At 39.6% G+C, this 16,647-nt stretch overlaps 1 protein-coding gene across 1 annotated transcript in view; it reads right to left on the bottom strand.

Annotated features, from left to right (window-relative positions):
- Positions 1–16,647, bottom strand: part of sorcs3a (sortilin related VPS10 domain containing receptor 3a) — a 198,162-nt gene that overhangs the window by 56,227 nt on the left and 125,288 nt on the right. Inside the window, exon 5 of the mRNA XM_020083934.2 lies at positions 465–538. Coding sequence (XP_019939493.1) covers positions 465–538 — 74 coding nt within the window. The remainder of the gene's footprint in view (positions 1–464; positions 539–16,647) is intronic.

Raw genomic sequence — 16,647 nt, 5'->3', positions numbered from 1 at the left:
GATACGAAGTGACAGGGACGTCCTGGATCCATTATTAGTCATAGTTCCTCATTCTGTATGTGCGCTTCTGTATCTGTAGGTATGCATCTGTAGAAAACCACCAACCTCTCCTTCAACTGCTGATGCAAAAGTAATAATCTAGTGTTTATGTGCAATATGACTGATATGAGCGGGGCCTATGTGAGAAATGAAGTGGAATGCAACATGCCCTCGGACGCTGAATGTTAAGTGCGTTCTGAGGAGGAGATTAATCTCTGCCTGCTCGTATCAAGGGGTAGAAGATGTGCAGAATTTTAGTAGCATCACCAGTCAGTCACACACCTTGTTCCAAGCCATCAATATCACTTGCTCAGTCGCGCAGAACACAAGCAACGGTTTCTGCATTTCCGAGTGAGCGAAACTTTGGAAAAGAGAAATGGAGCAGATTATTTTTCTAAAGAGAATAAAGAAAATGACCGACTCACCAGTAGAATCTGTTTGGCGTGACATGTCCGTGGATGAGCTGCCATTTTCTTCCAAAGTCCATCGAGCTGTATAACTGTAGAGATATCAGAGTGAAAATGAATCCTTGTTACACTCGTTAGAAAGATGAATGCATGTTTCCAGACTGCTTCAGCCTCTAATTAAAATGGCCGATTTAAAAGTTTGAATGGAGATGGGTGAGCTTGGGGAATAGCCACATAATTCCCGGGTGGAGGTTAGTCGGGAGATACAGGCTGACATAGTGCTGAAAGGTTATCATCATTACCCACTGGCCATTCAAGCTAACATATTGTCGCAGACACAGGCATCTCTATTGCCCTCGCCTGTTACAAATGGCAGCTTTTGGTCTAAGTATAGTATATGAGGCCTGAAATATATATGACATTAATGTGGCCCCTTTTAGCTTGATCAGCAGATATTTCACTTGTATTCAGTTAGGTGTTGGACTGCTGTTGTATTAAAAATGATTGTTTGACACAAATGTGTTTGCTCAGCACCCAATCAGAACCAAGGTCCTACAGAATGAGCCTCCTCGAATGCTACTGATGATAAATGGCTATGCTGATGTGAAATTGTACAACAGGGAGCCAGTGGCCCAATTTCAATGTACTAATTACATTTTCTGGTGCTCGGGCAAACAATTAATAACCCAGGTGCATTTCCCAACACTGTATTGATTGATGTCACAGAAGCCTTATATCTCGCTGTATCTCTGCAGTGTTATTTCTCTGCAGTGCAGCGAGTCGGTGGCCCCAGTTGAGTATATGCTAATGTTCCTACTTGTTGCCTTTTATCACAGCAAATCTGACACTTACTCTGATAAAAGGATACACATTTGTCACTTACTCCAAATGTATTTGTCAGCTCTGCAAGGGGAAATCTATCTAGGTCAGCTGGTGTGTTTGCCAATTTAAAAATCACTGTACATTAGCAATGATCTCAAAAGTTGCACCATACATGTACAGACTGCAGGAATAATCCGTTTTTAATTCGATTTTTTGGGATTTCACATATGAATATCAAAATGCTTTATCATGAATATCCGGTCACTTACTCAGCACTTGAAATCCATGTGTCTGTTTGGAGTGCTTGACAAAGATAAACAAAAAGGAAACCCGAGCATCTCTGTGCGCCCTGTGCGGTTAAGGCACGGATGAAGTAGATTCTAGGGGCAAATATTTGTCTAAACCTTTATGAAGTTGAACCGTCTAACATACAGTTCCCATAGGCATCTATCCAACAGGCAATTTGATTTCTAATTCTCTCAACCTCAGTAAAACGGTAAAAATGTTCCCCAATGGACATTTTGTGTTGGTGTATCAGGGCGGCAAGCAGGGTCCCTCATCACTTTGGACAGTGACATATGATGCCAGCGGGCAGGCTCGGTCTCCCCTCTCACCATTCATCAGTTCAATGACATCTTAAATTTCAAAGCCTCTGAGCTGTCACAAAGTAAGCTTCATAGTTTCCCACTCACTTCAATAAATCAAAAGCACGGCTAGCCAGCTGCCACACCACCAATGGAGTCAGTGACAGCCGAGGGAGATGACAAAGGACGGGAGCTTAAATGGTGATTGAGGAATTGCAAAAAGTGTGTTTGTTACACTCATCTTTTTACACCGGTAAAGGCTTCAGAAAACATTTGGGCTGCTCTGACTGGTGCATTATTTTGCATGTAGTTCTGGTCATGTCCATTGCTGTGATGAAGAAAATCACTGTCAGACCTTTGTAGGATTACTTTCATCAGCAAATAACTTTTTCATCATGAAATAGAGATTCAATACATAAAAGGTGAACTTTCAAATTGGAATCTGTGACTAAATGAACAATAATTACACTAAACAACACTGTGAAGGAAAGATAAATTAACAAATTACTTTTTATTGTTTGTATTCAAAGATCTGTGCCATCATACTGCACAATAAAAGCCTGAGAATCATAAAACTGCAAGTGCCTCCAACCAAAATCTCTCAGCTGCCGATTTAATGGTGGTGCTCCTGTAGCTTAAGGGTTGAGTAATCTAATATTAACGTAATATTTTTACTGTATTTTAATGGTAATGTTATCATTACTTTAAGAATGGTATTTGTTATGCTCTCAGTAGGAATGAGTGCAGAGTGAATGTAGTAAACATGGCCCTCGGTGTTTGATAATTGAATGATTGTTAAAGGGTTTAGCTGCTTGTTTCATGCTAATACAAGACATCCAGCAGAATTATACTGAACGAAGTCAAAGGGTCAAAGAGCTGTTTGAATTCTCTAAGTGATTCAGAAAGGAGATGCAATGCTTCCTAACTTATCCCACAACACACACAACCTCATGGTCGCACATGGACACACCCGCGTAAATATCCAAAATAGAACAGCTGTTAAATTCTCATGACATTAAACCAGAACTGATGTGAATCCTCACGTGATTGTCTCATTTCTTCTCTGCCACATCTGTCCAGTCAAGAGTCACAGTGAACAACCAATATGATGGATTCATAGTTCCCAACATCATCATCTCATCTCAATACAAATATAAAGGTAATTTCAAACCCCTGATTGTGGAATGGAAACAATAATTCTTATTCTACACTTACCAGTATATGAGGTTTTATTTATGTCTGTTCCTCACATTATTATATCATTTCAACATTTCACTCCTGTTTGTTTTATTTTCATTTTCAATCAAATCTGTTTTGTTGTTATTTCCTGTAGGTGTTTTTTTACATTTTCCCTTTGTGTGATCTGAAATACAACATTCTGTTTTAATCAGGAAATGTGATTAGAACTGTCAGCGCACAGCCTACAGCACAGACTTCTGTACATTTTGTGCATGTCAAAATTGTTGTTTTCTTAAACCTCAGAGTGTAAGTGGAGTTGGATTTTCTCCGCAGTGGTTCTCCTTTCCCAACTTTTTACGCCTTCTCCTCTACACTTTTAAGATTATTTGAACTTTCCAAAAGCACCCAAAGACTGAATGAAGCTTCTGAATAGTATCAATGAGAAGCTGCACTTATAAAGAGACCATGACACACAATGATTGGCCGTGGATAGTGGCGTCCTCTGCTAACCCTACATTAGGCAAGGACTCCGCTTCACATTAGGGAAGAACCCCGCTTCAACCTGTGTTGTTGGTGTGCCACTCTTGCCACATATTAGGTTCACCAGCTACTTCTGTCTCAACTCTCTCCAGGCTTATCTTGAGGTTTCATGTTAAACAGGACCTGCATTTGCATCAATGCCATTTGAAAGCAAAAGAAGAAGAAAACGCATGACGTCACATGGTTCAAAGTGAATATCAGTTGAAGCCTCCATAACAGGATGCTAAGATGACTGAAAAATGTAATGCATAACCAAATCGTGAATTTTGCGAAAAAGACCAAAGCCACATGTGAATAACCGTTCTTAACATTTGGCAGGATAACCAAATGATCCATGCAGAATACACCACCACAGCTTGAGGGCATGTGTGAGCAAGCTTCCTTATCTCAGGAATTATTCATGTTAATCAACACACAGGGAAACACACCCAAACACTGTTTACACATGAGGTGTGTCAAAGCCGAAACGAATGTCTCACTCTGCGGTTTAGATCAGAGTTAAGGTCTTCGAGGGCCATGTCTCATAAGAAATTCATTCCAGGCAGCTCTGGTTTTTATCACATTTAGCCATCTAACGATTTAAGTTGTGCTGCGGGCATGCAGGCATAATAAACAGGTTTTGTTCCACTACTCTTAGCTTAGGATTTATGCAGGGATATTGGATTTTATATGTATAGCAAATGTATCCAGTGGTTTATGTATTGGTCTACATTAGGTTTTTCTTCTTGTCGTTTAAACTTGTGCTTTAAAGGAAACAAATCCACACAGGGAAGTGATGTACATCAAACACATATGGAACTTAGATGAGAAATGAATTTATCTAAAAGAAGATTTACTTATAAACCACTGAAATATGAATCTTTGGCGGCGTTCTTGAGGGAAATGCACATTATCACATCTGATGTTATTATCCAGCTATTTATGGTATAAGTGCACATTTGCTCAAAATGAAATATGAATCAGAATAAAAGATAAATGACTGCACTAAAGTGACTGTGTACCTTTTTAAATAAGTGAGAAAAGAGGGTTTGCAGCAGTGGCAGTGCGGTGAACACACACACACAGAGTTGACTAGCACACGCCATTGGTTAGCTGTGAGACTGCTACCAAATCTACAGAACTGGCAACAATCATAATCTTTGCTTTGCTCACTTCACTCACTGTGAACTGTAACAAAAAGCCTGCAGTGAAAAAGCAGAGAGACAGAGACAAAGCATTACTGTCCCAGTAGATGATAAAATGTGTTGGACCTGTGCAACCAATTAGTGGCAGGAGTCCTGTGCTGGACTTTTTCTTTTAGCCCGCAACAGCATGTTCCCACAGGTTTTTCCAACCATTACTGGATGCACCATGCTACTCCCGCCCGCTCCCGTAGAGACTCTGATCACATGTGCCCACAAAAAGTACTGTATTGACGTGTGTCTGCTCCATTCTACAATGGAATTTGGGATTTACTTTGAGGCAGTGGGGAGGGAAAGTGGATAATAAGAGGCCATACTTCTCCAGTTGTCCAATCCAAATCCTTCCTTTGCAACGGATACAACAATTCAAACCAACAGCAGTGCTGCTATTTTTTAAGGATCAGATTTACAATACAGACTTTGATATTGTGTTGGATGATGGAGTTTTCATTGAATATACAAAAAAAGTATATTTTCACACTGACCTCTTGTGATTGCTTTCAATGGGTTTAATTTACGCAAATTTCTACTCCAAAGCAAGGATGATTAATGGAGTTTCATCAGTGGTGCAAACTGAATTGCTTAAACAAATTTAACAGCCACATTTCTTTCCAGAGACAAGTTCTGCCACTGTAGATAGTCCATAGACGGCAACATCAGCACAGGGACTATTTTTTTTTAGTTAGAGTAAAAATCTCATGTAGCGTGATGATGACTTTGCACTTATTATAAAAAAGGAGCATCAACTTCTATATGAGCAAGTTTATCATTTAATTGATAGAATGTGTTCTGTTCTCTACTCTTAAAGACAGTGGCACTGGGTCTCTGAATGAGACTGATGGTGCAGGTGCACAGTCAGCATGTTTCTGATGGGTCGGTGTTGGAACCGGTGCCAGTCACTCAAGTTCTATGCTCAACTTTGTTATGAAAACACTAGGAAAAAATGGCGCTAGTTATACAATGCACAATCTACAAACATTTATTTAAAAGATTAATAAAATGAGCATCTGATGCACTGTTCTCCTGATCAGCTGGATGGTGATTTAGCTTAAAGAAAGAAAAATGCCGTGCAGTAAAGTTACTTAAATGTGCAAAGGTGAAAGAAACTCTGGAGATAAACTTCTGGCTCCTGAAGCTACCTGAGGAATGTCTGCAGCACTCAATAACAGATAAATTCACTCATTCATTCATTCATTTTGTTTTTCTTTCAGTAAATTGGGGAGGAGTTCTGAACCACTGGCCACTTCTCATTTTTCACCCAAGTCACACAAAAAGCTCCATAGGTTAGATAAAGGAAGGGTTAATTAAAAGTAACTTAAATTGGTCACAATAATTTGAAAGGTGAACAGTTAAGTTTTCTCATTCTCAAGACTTACTACTGATTCCTAAGATGAAAAAGGAAAAACATCCCTTTTGCTCCAACATCATAACATAAGCATATTAAATGTAAACCAGTCTGATTGTAAGGCATGGTGAATCAACCTTTACTGTTTGAAATAATTGTATGTACAGACTACAGGATAGACAGCCATGAAGAGTATGTGACCTAAACTTATTTTTCAGAGGTTATACAGTGGACATGAAGACAATGTGTTTGCATAATGGTTGGGCCTAAAAGTAACATTCCTCTTCATGCTCATGATGTTGCTCACCATTCACTCCCACCAGCAATATACTCCCAATCATATCCCAGTCGTCTGTTCTCACACACATTTTGCAATATGAGTCAATGGGACATTTTGTTTGGCATCGTGGTAAAAAAATTCACCAAAAGGCAAGAAAGAAAACGGTACATATACTCAGGAGAACTTCTTCTGACTGACAGACATTTTCTACATTCTCTCCTTTCTTTAAATTTATTCCAGTTTCATCGCGGCTTCTGCCCCATTGTTGGGATAATATTTGTAAAACTGAATAACATCTTTGCTATAACACACTGCGGTAACTGAGAGCCAAACATAGGTTTTACCTTTTTCATTTTGCACACCTTCTTCTGAAACATTTAAGCGGCAACATTCGGCCACCAAGAAGAGCTTTGCACATTAACATCAAAGCACAAACGGCTCCATCAACTTTAAAAGTTCTGTGAAAAGAATCAAGTGCTTGGAAGTTATAGAAATTATAACTACTGCATTGAAGGCCCCTGTGTCCCACGCAATTACTATAAGTCACTTTTATAACTCCTAATTAACCCTCCCATAAATTCTTCATGCATACTACATGTATGTACAGTGCTGTAAATCAAACCGCTCCTGTTGGCACCGCCTTGGCATGTACAGTATGCGAGGGGAGAGGAGGACTGGTTTTATACCCCACAATTTATGAAGCCTGCAAAATACACAGTACTAGAAAAGCTCCTGTGGAAGAAGATAAAGGACAGGGCTATGCAACTAAACAGTTTGTTCTCATGGCCTCTCACTCAGAAAAGTTCCAGAGTATAACACCCTTGTTGTCCGCAATTTGTATCTCTGACAAAAACAACTGTCCATTCAAGAGGATAATTTCTCCAGCACATGGATTCCCTGTCTGTTTTACAACCGAGCAACATGTGTTAGACACGTTAAAGTTAGAGTTGTAAGAACTACTCCATTATGTGATTAGTTGACAAACAATTGATTTGTTGAATCTCTTGCTGGAGAACTCCACTTATTGTGTAAACTAAAAATCTATTGGAAGATTGGTCAGATAATTCATGACATTAACAGATGTCACCATAGATAGGAAATTGAAGGAGGGATTATCTGGCATTTTTACAGACAAATGATAAATCACTTAATAAACAGATACAATTATCAGCAGATAATTATGTCTCAAGCCAATTTTTGACAACATAATTCTGAGTCAAGGTCCACTTAATAGTTTTTTCAATGCTCAGTGATCTGTGGAGAATGTTATACTGATTTAGAAGGATGCAGATCAAATTTCGGGAAAATGCAAGTAAGTGTGATAGAATGTTTACAATAAATTATTTGAATACTTCTCAAGCCCTAACTATGAACTCTTAAAAATCATTTATGTGTTCACTAAATGAAGTTTCCTGTATGAAAAGCACATCGGCTGAAAACGCTGAACTGATCCTGTACACTGATGTGGCTCAGTCCATTAAATGGTAAATGAACTGCATTTATATACCGCTTTTCTTATCGACCACCATGAGTGCTTTACACGACAGGTCACATTCACCCATTCACTCATGCACTCATGCACTCATACAGCACTCTATCCCACATATGCTCACTCGCCAGTGGTACAGTATTTTTCCCAAGGACACCTTGACATACGGACCAGAGGAGCTGGAGATTATTTCATCGTTATTGTGATTATTGGTGAAACAGTTGTACTTCCTGAGCCACAACCCCCACCCCCAATTAAGATTCCTAATGCACAGTTATTTAAATATATGTGATTGTGACCTTTCTTCACTTTACAGTTGTCCTCTTAATCACAATGTGTGCTGACCTGCAGTTCTTATGTACTTTCTTCTGTGTAAAGCAAATCTTCAGCCTAAAAAAGTATATCATGAACTAAAAAGAATGTTGCAGCATGAACTGCAACCCTTGAAACCCCAAACTATTATCTGGTATGATTATCAGTGTCAAACACTAATGTTTACCCAGTACTAATAAATGGATTCCCTTTAAGTTTCTGCTTACTTACTTTCTGCCCCCTCTTCTGGGTTCCCTCTGTTATTTCTTTATATGTTATCTTTTTGCCTTATAGGTACATAGCAAATGAAGACGGCACACCTGTGATGTGTGTACTGAAGTTCCTTATTTTGGTAAGCTGACCAAGCACTGTAACAGTACGTGCTTAGAAAACCAGCTACCTATATTTATCATGCTGAAGTTCAGATAATTCCCATAATGCCTTCAATTTTAGCCTACCATGTACTATAGTTCCTCATATGCACCAGCCAGTGCCTTGTAAGCTATATATAATATAGACTTGCTCTCTTCAACATGGGCCTTCAGGCAATCATTTCTCTCCACTTAACAATAATTATGCTGTAAATTGATAAGCCCAATAAAAGGGGTCCTATTCTGCATTGTGCTAGCGAGTGAACTGTATGTATAGTCCTGATCATGTGTTTCAAATTAAAGACGATTAAAAGTACCCTGGGAGGGCAGGCCCGCTGCAGCCCGATGGAGCGCGGCAGAGCTGTCGCAGCTCAGGACAAGGGAACTGAACACTAAAGATACCTGCCATCTGGAGAGTCATTGGGTTGAGAAATGCGCTGCAGCAGCTGAGCAGCCTTTTTGGCTCAAGCTCAGTGACATCTTTTAGTTTGGGGCAGGAAGGAACTAAAAGTATATCTGTTCAAATAGACACACTCTGATAGATTTAAAAGAACTAGGCGGTTTGTTAAAGGGTATTAGAGACAGCCAGAGTCAGGTTGTTACCCCACTGATTCTTATGAATTCATGTTTTTTGTTCTGCTATGACACACATTTGTTTTCTGCCTTGTGTTTTCCCCGGTGATTCCTCCTAATGATGTGTAAAGTATGTGTGTTCTGTGTTTGTGCTGTGGCTAAAGCTCCCGGTCTGCAATTACAACATCAAGCTCATCTTAAGTGCCCCAGCTCCTTTTCCACTGATCGCTGGGTTGTATTGCCTGCTCAATGGACGCCAGTGCCATTTCACCAGCCTCACCATTTATCTCTCCTGCCATACCACGGCAAACAGTCCAGCCATTCCAAAACCCCATAGCCTGCATGCCCCTGTCTATGGATCAACCTCTCTCCCACCATCCCTGTGCAACTTATTTCCTCCAAATCCATTATTAATTTAATCTGCTGTTGGGTCTTCAAAACAAAACAATGACTTACAACAAATGGACTCAGCTGACACAGTGTCCTTCTGCCAAGCTCTTGCCACTCAGGGCGCATTAGTTGGACAACATGACAGTACTATTCATTAAGTAGTTGATTCGTTGTGACCTTGAGGGCCATTCTCTTGCTTTCTTTCCTCTTTGACCAAAATATTAGGCTCACAAGAAAATGGGGAAGTCTTAATGGCTTGTACAACCACATCAGTCAATCACTCTTGCATACAGTTCCATGCCACCCTCTTCTGGCACAGTGGATCTCTTTTTCCTCTGGCTCTGGTGGGTTCTGAAGCTGATGACAATTTCATTGATTCATCCTCATGACTCAAGCTAGCATCATCCTTGAAGAACTGTTCTCTGGCAAATATGTTAATGCCTTAGATGATAAGCTGCTGGACACATCACCCATCACACAGCCCCTTCAAACCTCATTCTCTCAAGTAATCATAGGGAATCAATTAAATCACTGGTAATTTGTCCACCTCATGCTTCTGCTGCTTTAAGACAAACTATGGTAAAGTTACACAATCAGTCTAAATATTCAGTTTTTGGTTAGACCATTATTCTGCCATTCTCTTCTTGTCTTTAGTCTGCTATAGTGCAACTAGTGCTAAATATGCAGTATCTTTTCTCTAATCTTTTCCCTCAATGTTTCATGACCTGGCTCAAGTTTTTGTGAGCAGTGTGTGCCTGTTTTTCCTTCACACAGAACTTATGATTGCAGTATTGATTTGCTCCCTGGTGCTCACTTGCCCACCAGCTCCCTTCATAACCAGCCATAGCCTGAAAGAGAGGCTACAGAAACTGCATCCATGGTTCCTTCTATGCTGGTTTGATTGAACCCACTTCTTCACAAAGAGCATGCTGTTGTTTTGTTAAGAAGAAAGATCACATGCTATAGCCCTGTATTGATTTCCATGGTTTGAACAACATCCATTATAAACAAATAGTCCCCCCTCATTGACTCCACTTTTGAGCCTCTCCCCCAGGCCATTGTTTTTGTCAACTATAACTCTGCAACACCTATCATCTCATTCCCATCCAAGAATGACATGAATGTAAAATTCTATTTCACAAAAAATCTTCAATTACTATTTCCTAAGCCTATGTCCTCTGCAACATGATGAAACACTTAATTTTTATAAATAGAGTATATTTGCATGGGGATACTCACCAAAAAACAAGGGGTTTTCTTATGATCCCTTCTTTAAAGGTGAGCATTTTGTGCCTCGGCCTAAGTTGCCTTCAGCCACGTAAACTGGGATCTCCTGGTTCACCATGTGTTCAAATTCCATGAAATACCTCAGGTCAGTGTGTCAGATTGTGGAACACCTTCTGTCAAGGCCCCTACCACCCCCTCCTCATGCAGGATAACATCCACAGATTAATGGGCAGATATAATGGGCCAATCTGGATCTTGAGTTGTGCTGTGCTACTGGTCACCATCCCTCATCCTAGTGGGACACGTCTGTGTCCTTTCACAGCGTCTCAGGGTTATAAACCACCCCTCTTCCCCACTTAAGAGTCCAAGCTAGTCTTTATTGGTTCTGCTGCATTTGAAGAGAGGCTCATTTGGCTTTTAACCTTTAATTAGAGCAAAATTAACGACTTCTATACAAAAGGTGTTGTGTTTTGTGTTGTACCTCGGTTTGCTGAACAAGCTACCAGACATCCACTTGAGTAAAGGTGCACTGCTTATGTCAGTTTGCATGCTTGGTTGCTAATTATCTCATAGCTTGTAGCTGCAGCTCATGGAACAGCTTAAAAGCTTTTCAGATAATGTCAGCCCGAGTAGGTCTGAATGCAGACATAACAAAAACTGCTTTTAGCTTATATGCTTCAGTTATTGGTGGAAGTTGGTAACTTAGTAACCTTATGTCTAGTAATGTGAATTGATTATTTTCTAAATTCCAGCAGTGCCATTTATCGGACTGTAACAGAGAAAGTGAAAACAAAAGAAAGTGGCCCATCTTGAAACCTACGCAGACTATAATCACACTGGGACAAAAAATAGATTTTCCCCTCGCAAACAATTTCACGTTGTATGATGTAATAACATCTATTGAGAGTCTGTATTTATAATATATATGAGTTTTAAATGAGGGATCATATTTAGTAGGCAAAAAGGTGTCAAGTGAAGATTACAATTACAGAAAATGATTCTGAAAGCAGTGCACTGAGAGATGTAGACTTACTGCTTCCTGTTAAATAAGCTTTGAATTAAAAGAGCTTATCTAAAGGGGACTCTTCAATACCAGAATCTATAGCCACAGAAAACAATATCACCCATATCAGGCATGTTACAAAATGAAAAATGCTAATTCCTTTTTGGAGCTAATGCAAATGAAAGAAAGAAGAAAAAAAATAATCCTGAATAATGTCTTCTCCCTTTTTCCCTGAATACTTTATTGAGCCGGATGTCCCCATTGCATTTCTTAAAACATTTAGCCAGGATATGATTCAGCTAGAAATAATTAACAGCATAAATTTGCATCATTAGGGTGGATTAAGTCAAACAGTGTTTGCATACTGAAGGACTGAAGGGACTGTGCAGCTTGATCAGAGAGGCAGTTATGCTGGTTCCTTCCCCGTTTCAGGTGGTCTGTTGACTTCCACTGGGGTTCAGTGTATAGTGGAGAATATTCCTGCTTTCTCTGGCTATGTATGCAGGTGTTATAATAGATTTTTTATCATTTTGTTATTTGTTCTTTGAGTAAAAAAATGCTTGAGCATGTATGTTTGTTATGCTTATGTGTACGGGAACAGTGATGGAAAGGAATGGCACTTTCAGGTAGCAACATAGCATGTCTTAATTGTCCCATGAGCCTCTTCCAGTCACAACCTGCGCACCTAAAGTAATGTGCCCATTTTCCAGAACAGAACTTTTCCCCCATTGTGCTGACTCCTAACACCCGCTCTAAAACCCAAGGCAATTATAGACTTGGACAGTTTATCCAGATATGTCTGCACCTGTGTCTGTAAATCCCTACAAAGAGTTTACAGGAAAAAAATAGGAAAGGAAAAGAGAGGAGAGAAAATATATTGTTGCCCTTGAAACATCTGTCCAATTCATTGTCCAGTTCTGAATTCACACACACACATATACGTATATATATATATATATATATATATATATATATATATATATATACAATTTCCATGTGGTGCTTCTTAAGGTTAGTGGTTTTCTTTTCAGTAACAGGCCTTCTCTCCCAATAATACTCAACATGAAACCCTTATTGAAGCAAGACTCTGCAGTTACACCCCTCTGGTTGCATAAAGAGGGAATCACCTCTGTACTCTTCTTGGCTTGAGACTATACTGATAGACATGATGTGTGGTATGTTCTTGTTCCAAACACTTCATTCTGTAAACGCATGTGTTTCTCTCTCAGGATGGAATTCATTTGATCTTCTCACTCTGGCAGCTAGTTTTTTTTTTTTTTTGGCACCAAATCCATAATTGTAATTTACAGCACGGACATTTTTACTATTCAGGTCTAATCCAAGTGTCAGCTCATTTGAAGTTTATTTAATGTTTAACTACACTGTTGTTGTCTTTGTTCTTTTATTGTCTTTTACTTTGAATTGTAAATGTGTTCTTTTGTTTGATTTTAAATGTTTTATTTCATTATTCTATGCATGTAAAGCACTTTCCATTATTTTATGGTCTTTTACATGAAACGTACTTTTAATGTCTTTAATATGTAATTTTTGTCTGTTTCTTTGTAAAGCTGCGTCACCCATTGTCTCAGATGTTTTCACAAGACATTAATTATGTTTCAAAAGACGTATGTATATTTGTTTTTAGCCTGAAAATGTTCCATATTATTAGTGTGTCTGAAACACATACGTCTGATATATTGAGGGTAACACTCTTAAGAAAAAATACGGCATAGAACAGTTGTGCACTCAGCGGGATCAGCCGTTGTTTTGAGCTCACTCGCACTGCGGGAAGTAGAATCTGCCGACTAGATGGACGGCAGGCTTTTTATACATCGTCCCTGCTGTCACCTCTTCTTCGTGTTGACCATGAATTCCATCGAAGCCGAAGATGACACATTCTTTTCCACACAGAAATGTAGATATGTTTTGTTATACTTTTAGTTCATTTTAGTCGTTCTGCACTGAAGCTTTGGAGTTGTGCCTCAGTTGTAAGAGGCTGTAAAATATAAGCAAATATGCACAATCCATATTCCAACAACTGTAACAAGGGTGTGTTTTATTCTAAAAAAAGCACAGCCCCTTGTTACCCTATACTATATTTATAGGAACATATAGCAGGAGCAATGAACCAAGGCATAATTTATGTGTGTTATCTAGACGTCAAACCAGTATTGACCTTCTCTTGATGGACTGAGTTGTGACATATTTAGATTAATCTATTTACAGACATGAACAGATGTAGACTTGAACCCTAATCATGCCGAGGTGATAGCTGTCCAACAAAAACCTCCTGGAAGGCTTCATAACTTCATCAGGGAGCAAGTGCCACCAACAACATTACCTCAACTGAAAATGACTCTGTCAACTTAAATCGGTCATCACCATTAGTCAAGTGGAAGAGTAAATCAGCTCATCCCCATTACACATAAGACAACAGTATGGCATGGGGATGTCATTAGGTGCAGGAGGGGAAGAAAAACTGATGAAGAGCTCACTGAAATGAGATTGGATTTGAACAAGTTCTGCCGCTGTCCTGGGGGCCTTACGTGGATGCTCTTTGAGAAGATAGGTGGAGGCTGCATAATGATGAGACACTTAGTTTTCCTACTGTTCAGATTTATGGGCTCCGAGGCCTGTAACAATCATTAGGGGGATTGTGAAAGGAAAGGGGAAATGGGGTTGAGACTATATGGGCTGGGGAGGAGGTGGAAATTGCAGAGATTTTTTTTCTGGTAACACAGCACTTTTGAACCATAAATCTTTGATCCTCTCCTCTCTGTTTGTTGCAATAGCATTTTATAATGGAATACTCCCTATAATTTCACATCCAATTAGTAAATTACTAATGTTGTCCTAAAATACATGCCTTGGTGTGGTAATAAACGGGTCGTGTCCCAGGGGAACCTGGTTAACTAAAAAAAACATATTACACACGGTTAACAAGCATGAGTGGCTTTTGTTCCAGATTGACACAAACTATTGTAACACTGAAAAATGCATTAAAAGGAAAAATATACCATGGAACATTCTATTCCTTTGGTTTTGTTTGCATAATGCAAGCAAGTAGAAAAGAAGAAACAAGTCAAAGAGATGGTTCTCTGGCAGGGGCTACACAAACATCAGCAACATTTTTACCACCACTAAAACCGAATGAACGGAAGTCATTAGGCATTTGGAACACGTTGAATAATTCATATCACATAATCAACTTAAGTCAACAGAAACATTTGCTTTTATGTGACCTGGAATAGAAAATAACCAATAATGGTGCCCTGATGACTCTTAGTCCCTGTTAGTTCAGTTTTCTTGCTTACGTTTGTTGTCTTGGAACAACAAACCATGGATTGAACAAATATTGCTGACTGTTAGGGTAAGTGGACATTTCCCTTTTTCCTGTTTTCTGGAGTTTTCCTGTTCATTTTTGTCACCTGTCTGTCTTCGATTGTTAATCATTTCTGTGTCTTTGTAGCATTGCGTGGTTTCAGGTTACCGAAAGCACTCACCTGCCTGCGGTACTTCAGCAATAGGCCATCCCTCAGATGCCAATCCTACTAGTTTAGATCATTTCTTTACTTGCTCAGTGAAAAAACATGTTGACCCTTGCTCTAGGTTCATCTGTCTGCAGATCACCATATCCATTTTTGGCCACTTCTGCTGATTGGAGAATTTGCCAACCCAAACATCTGCCTGGCCCATCTCCAACCAATTGCCTGGTTGATTTGGGACATATGGCTCAAACCCCACCTTCTGCCTGTTCATAAGAGTCTCAGCAAATCAGTTTGGATATGATGTAAAATGCACACACTAGAAGATGGAAGTTATATCTTCTGATGGAGTAGCACATATGTATTGTCACGCCACATTATCACAGCTTCGCAGGCCTGAAAATAGAAACAGCGCGTTAAAGACTTCTTGTTTTACAAGTTTAAGCCATGCAGAACACAATAGAGGCCTTTTTAATGAAGCTGTGGTGTCTTATGCCATTGTCTGCTGGGGGTGCAGATGAACAGAGAGGGACAAAAAAAAAGACAAAGTAAACTGGTTAGGAGAACAAGCTCAGTCTGAGACTGCCCTCTGGATTCCACTGAGGAAGTGGGTGAGAGGAGGATGTTAGTGAAGCTGAATTCCATCATGGACAACACCTCTCCCCTCCAACATGACACTGTGGGGCCCTGAGCTGTTCTTGCAGCAGCAGACTGCTGCGCACCCACGGTGCAGGAAAGAACGCTTCAGCAGGTCTTTCATTCCTGCTGCTGACAGACTGTACAACACCATCAGAAATGAAAAATAAAATACTGTCTGGTTTTTCTCATGTCACTCTACTTCTATGACTTGCACATTAGTGTCTTCTACGCATCACAATATGTTACGTTTGTCCTACTTGATTGTGCAGTCATGCTGTGCCACTGAACTTTACTTGATAACATTTGTGGACTGGAATTTTACTTGTGTCGATTCAATAAAGTTTTATCTCAACTCATCTTAAAAGTATCAAAACTACAAGTACAGATGTAGAAGATGTAGAAGATAGATTGTTCCCAACCACTAAGACACCACTGCATACATGTATCAGCTAAAAGGACAAGGATCAAGCAAATTAAACCATCTTACTTTGAAAGGTTTTTGCTTTTGTGTACTTCATTCAGTGTTTCAGCATCACAGCTGAGCTGCAAATGTATACCAATGTCTTCCAGGAGCTAAAGTTAACTCAAACTAAAAAGCCCTTATTTTTAAAGGTTTCAATGGTCCTCAATCATGCAGAGCTGCTTCACAAGAGTGACAAGAGCTTTCCAGTCAAGGTTTAGAAGATGATGTTTGGTGCCCTCTCTCTGCCTCTCACACTCTGATGCTGTTGACTAAAAAAACATAAAACTTGACTCCTCGAAGTGAGAGAACAGAGAAGAG

This window comes from Paralichthys olivaceus, chromosome 8, assembly GCF_024713975.1.
Source record: "Paralichthys olivaceus isolate ysfri-2021 chromosome 8, ASM2471397v2, whole genome shotgun sequence".
Classification (NCBI taxonomy): domain Eukaryota; kingdom Metazoa; phylum Chordata; class Actinopteri; order Pleuronectiformes; family Paralichthyidae; genus Paralichthys; species Paralichthys olivaceus.
This window is presented reverse-complemented; position numbering and strand designations above follow the sequence as displayed.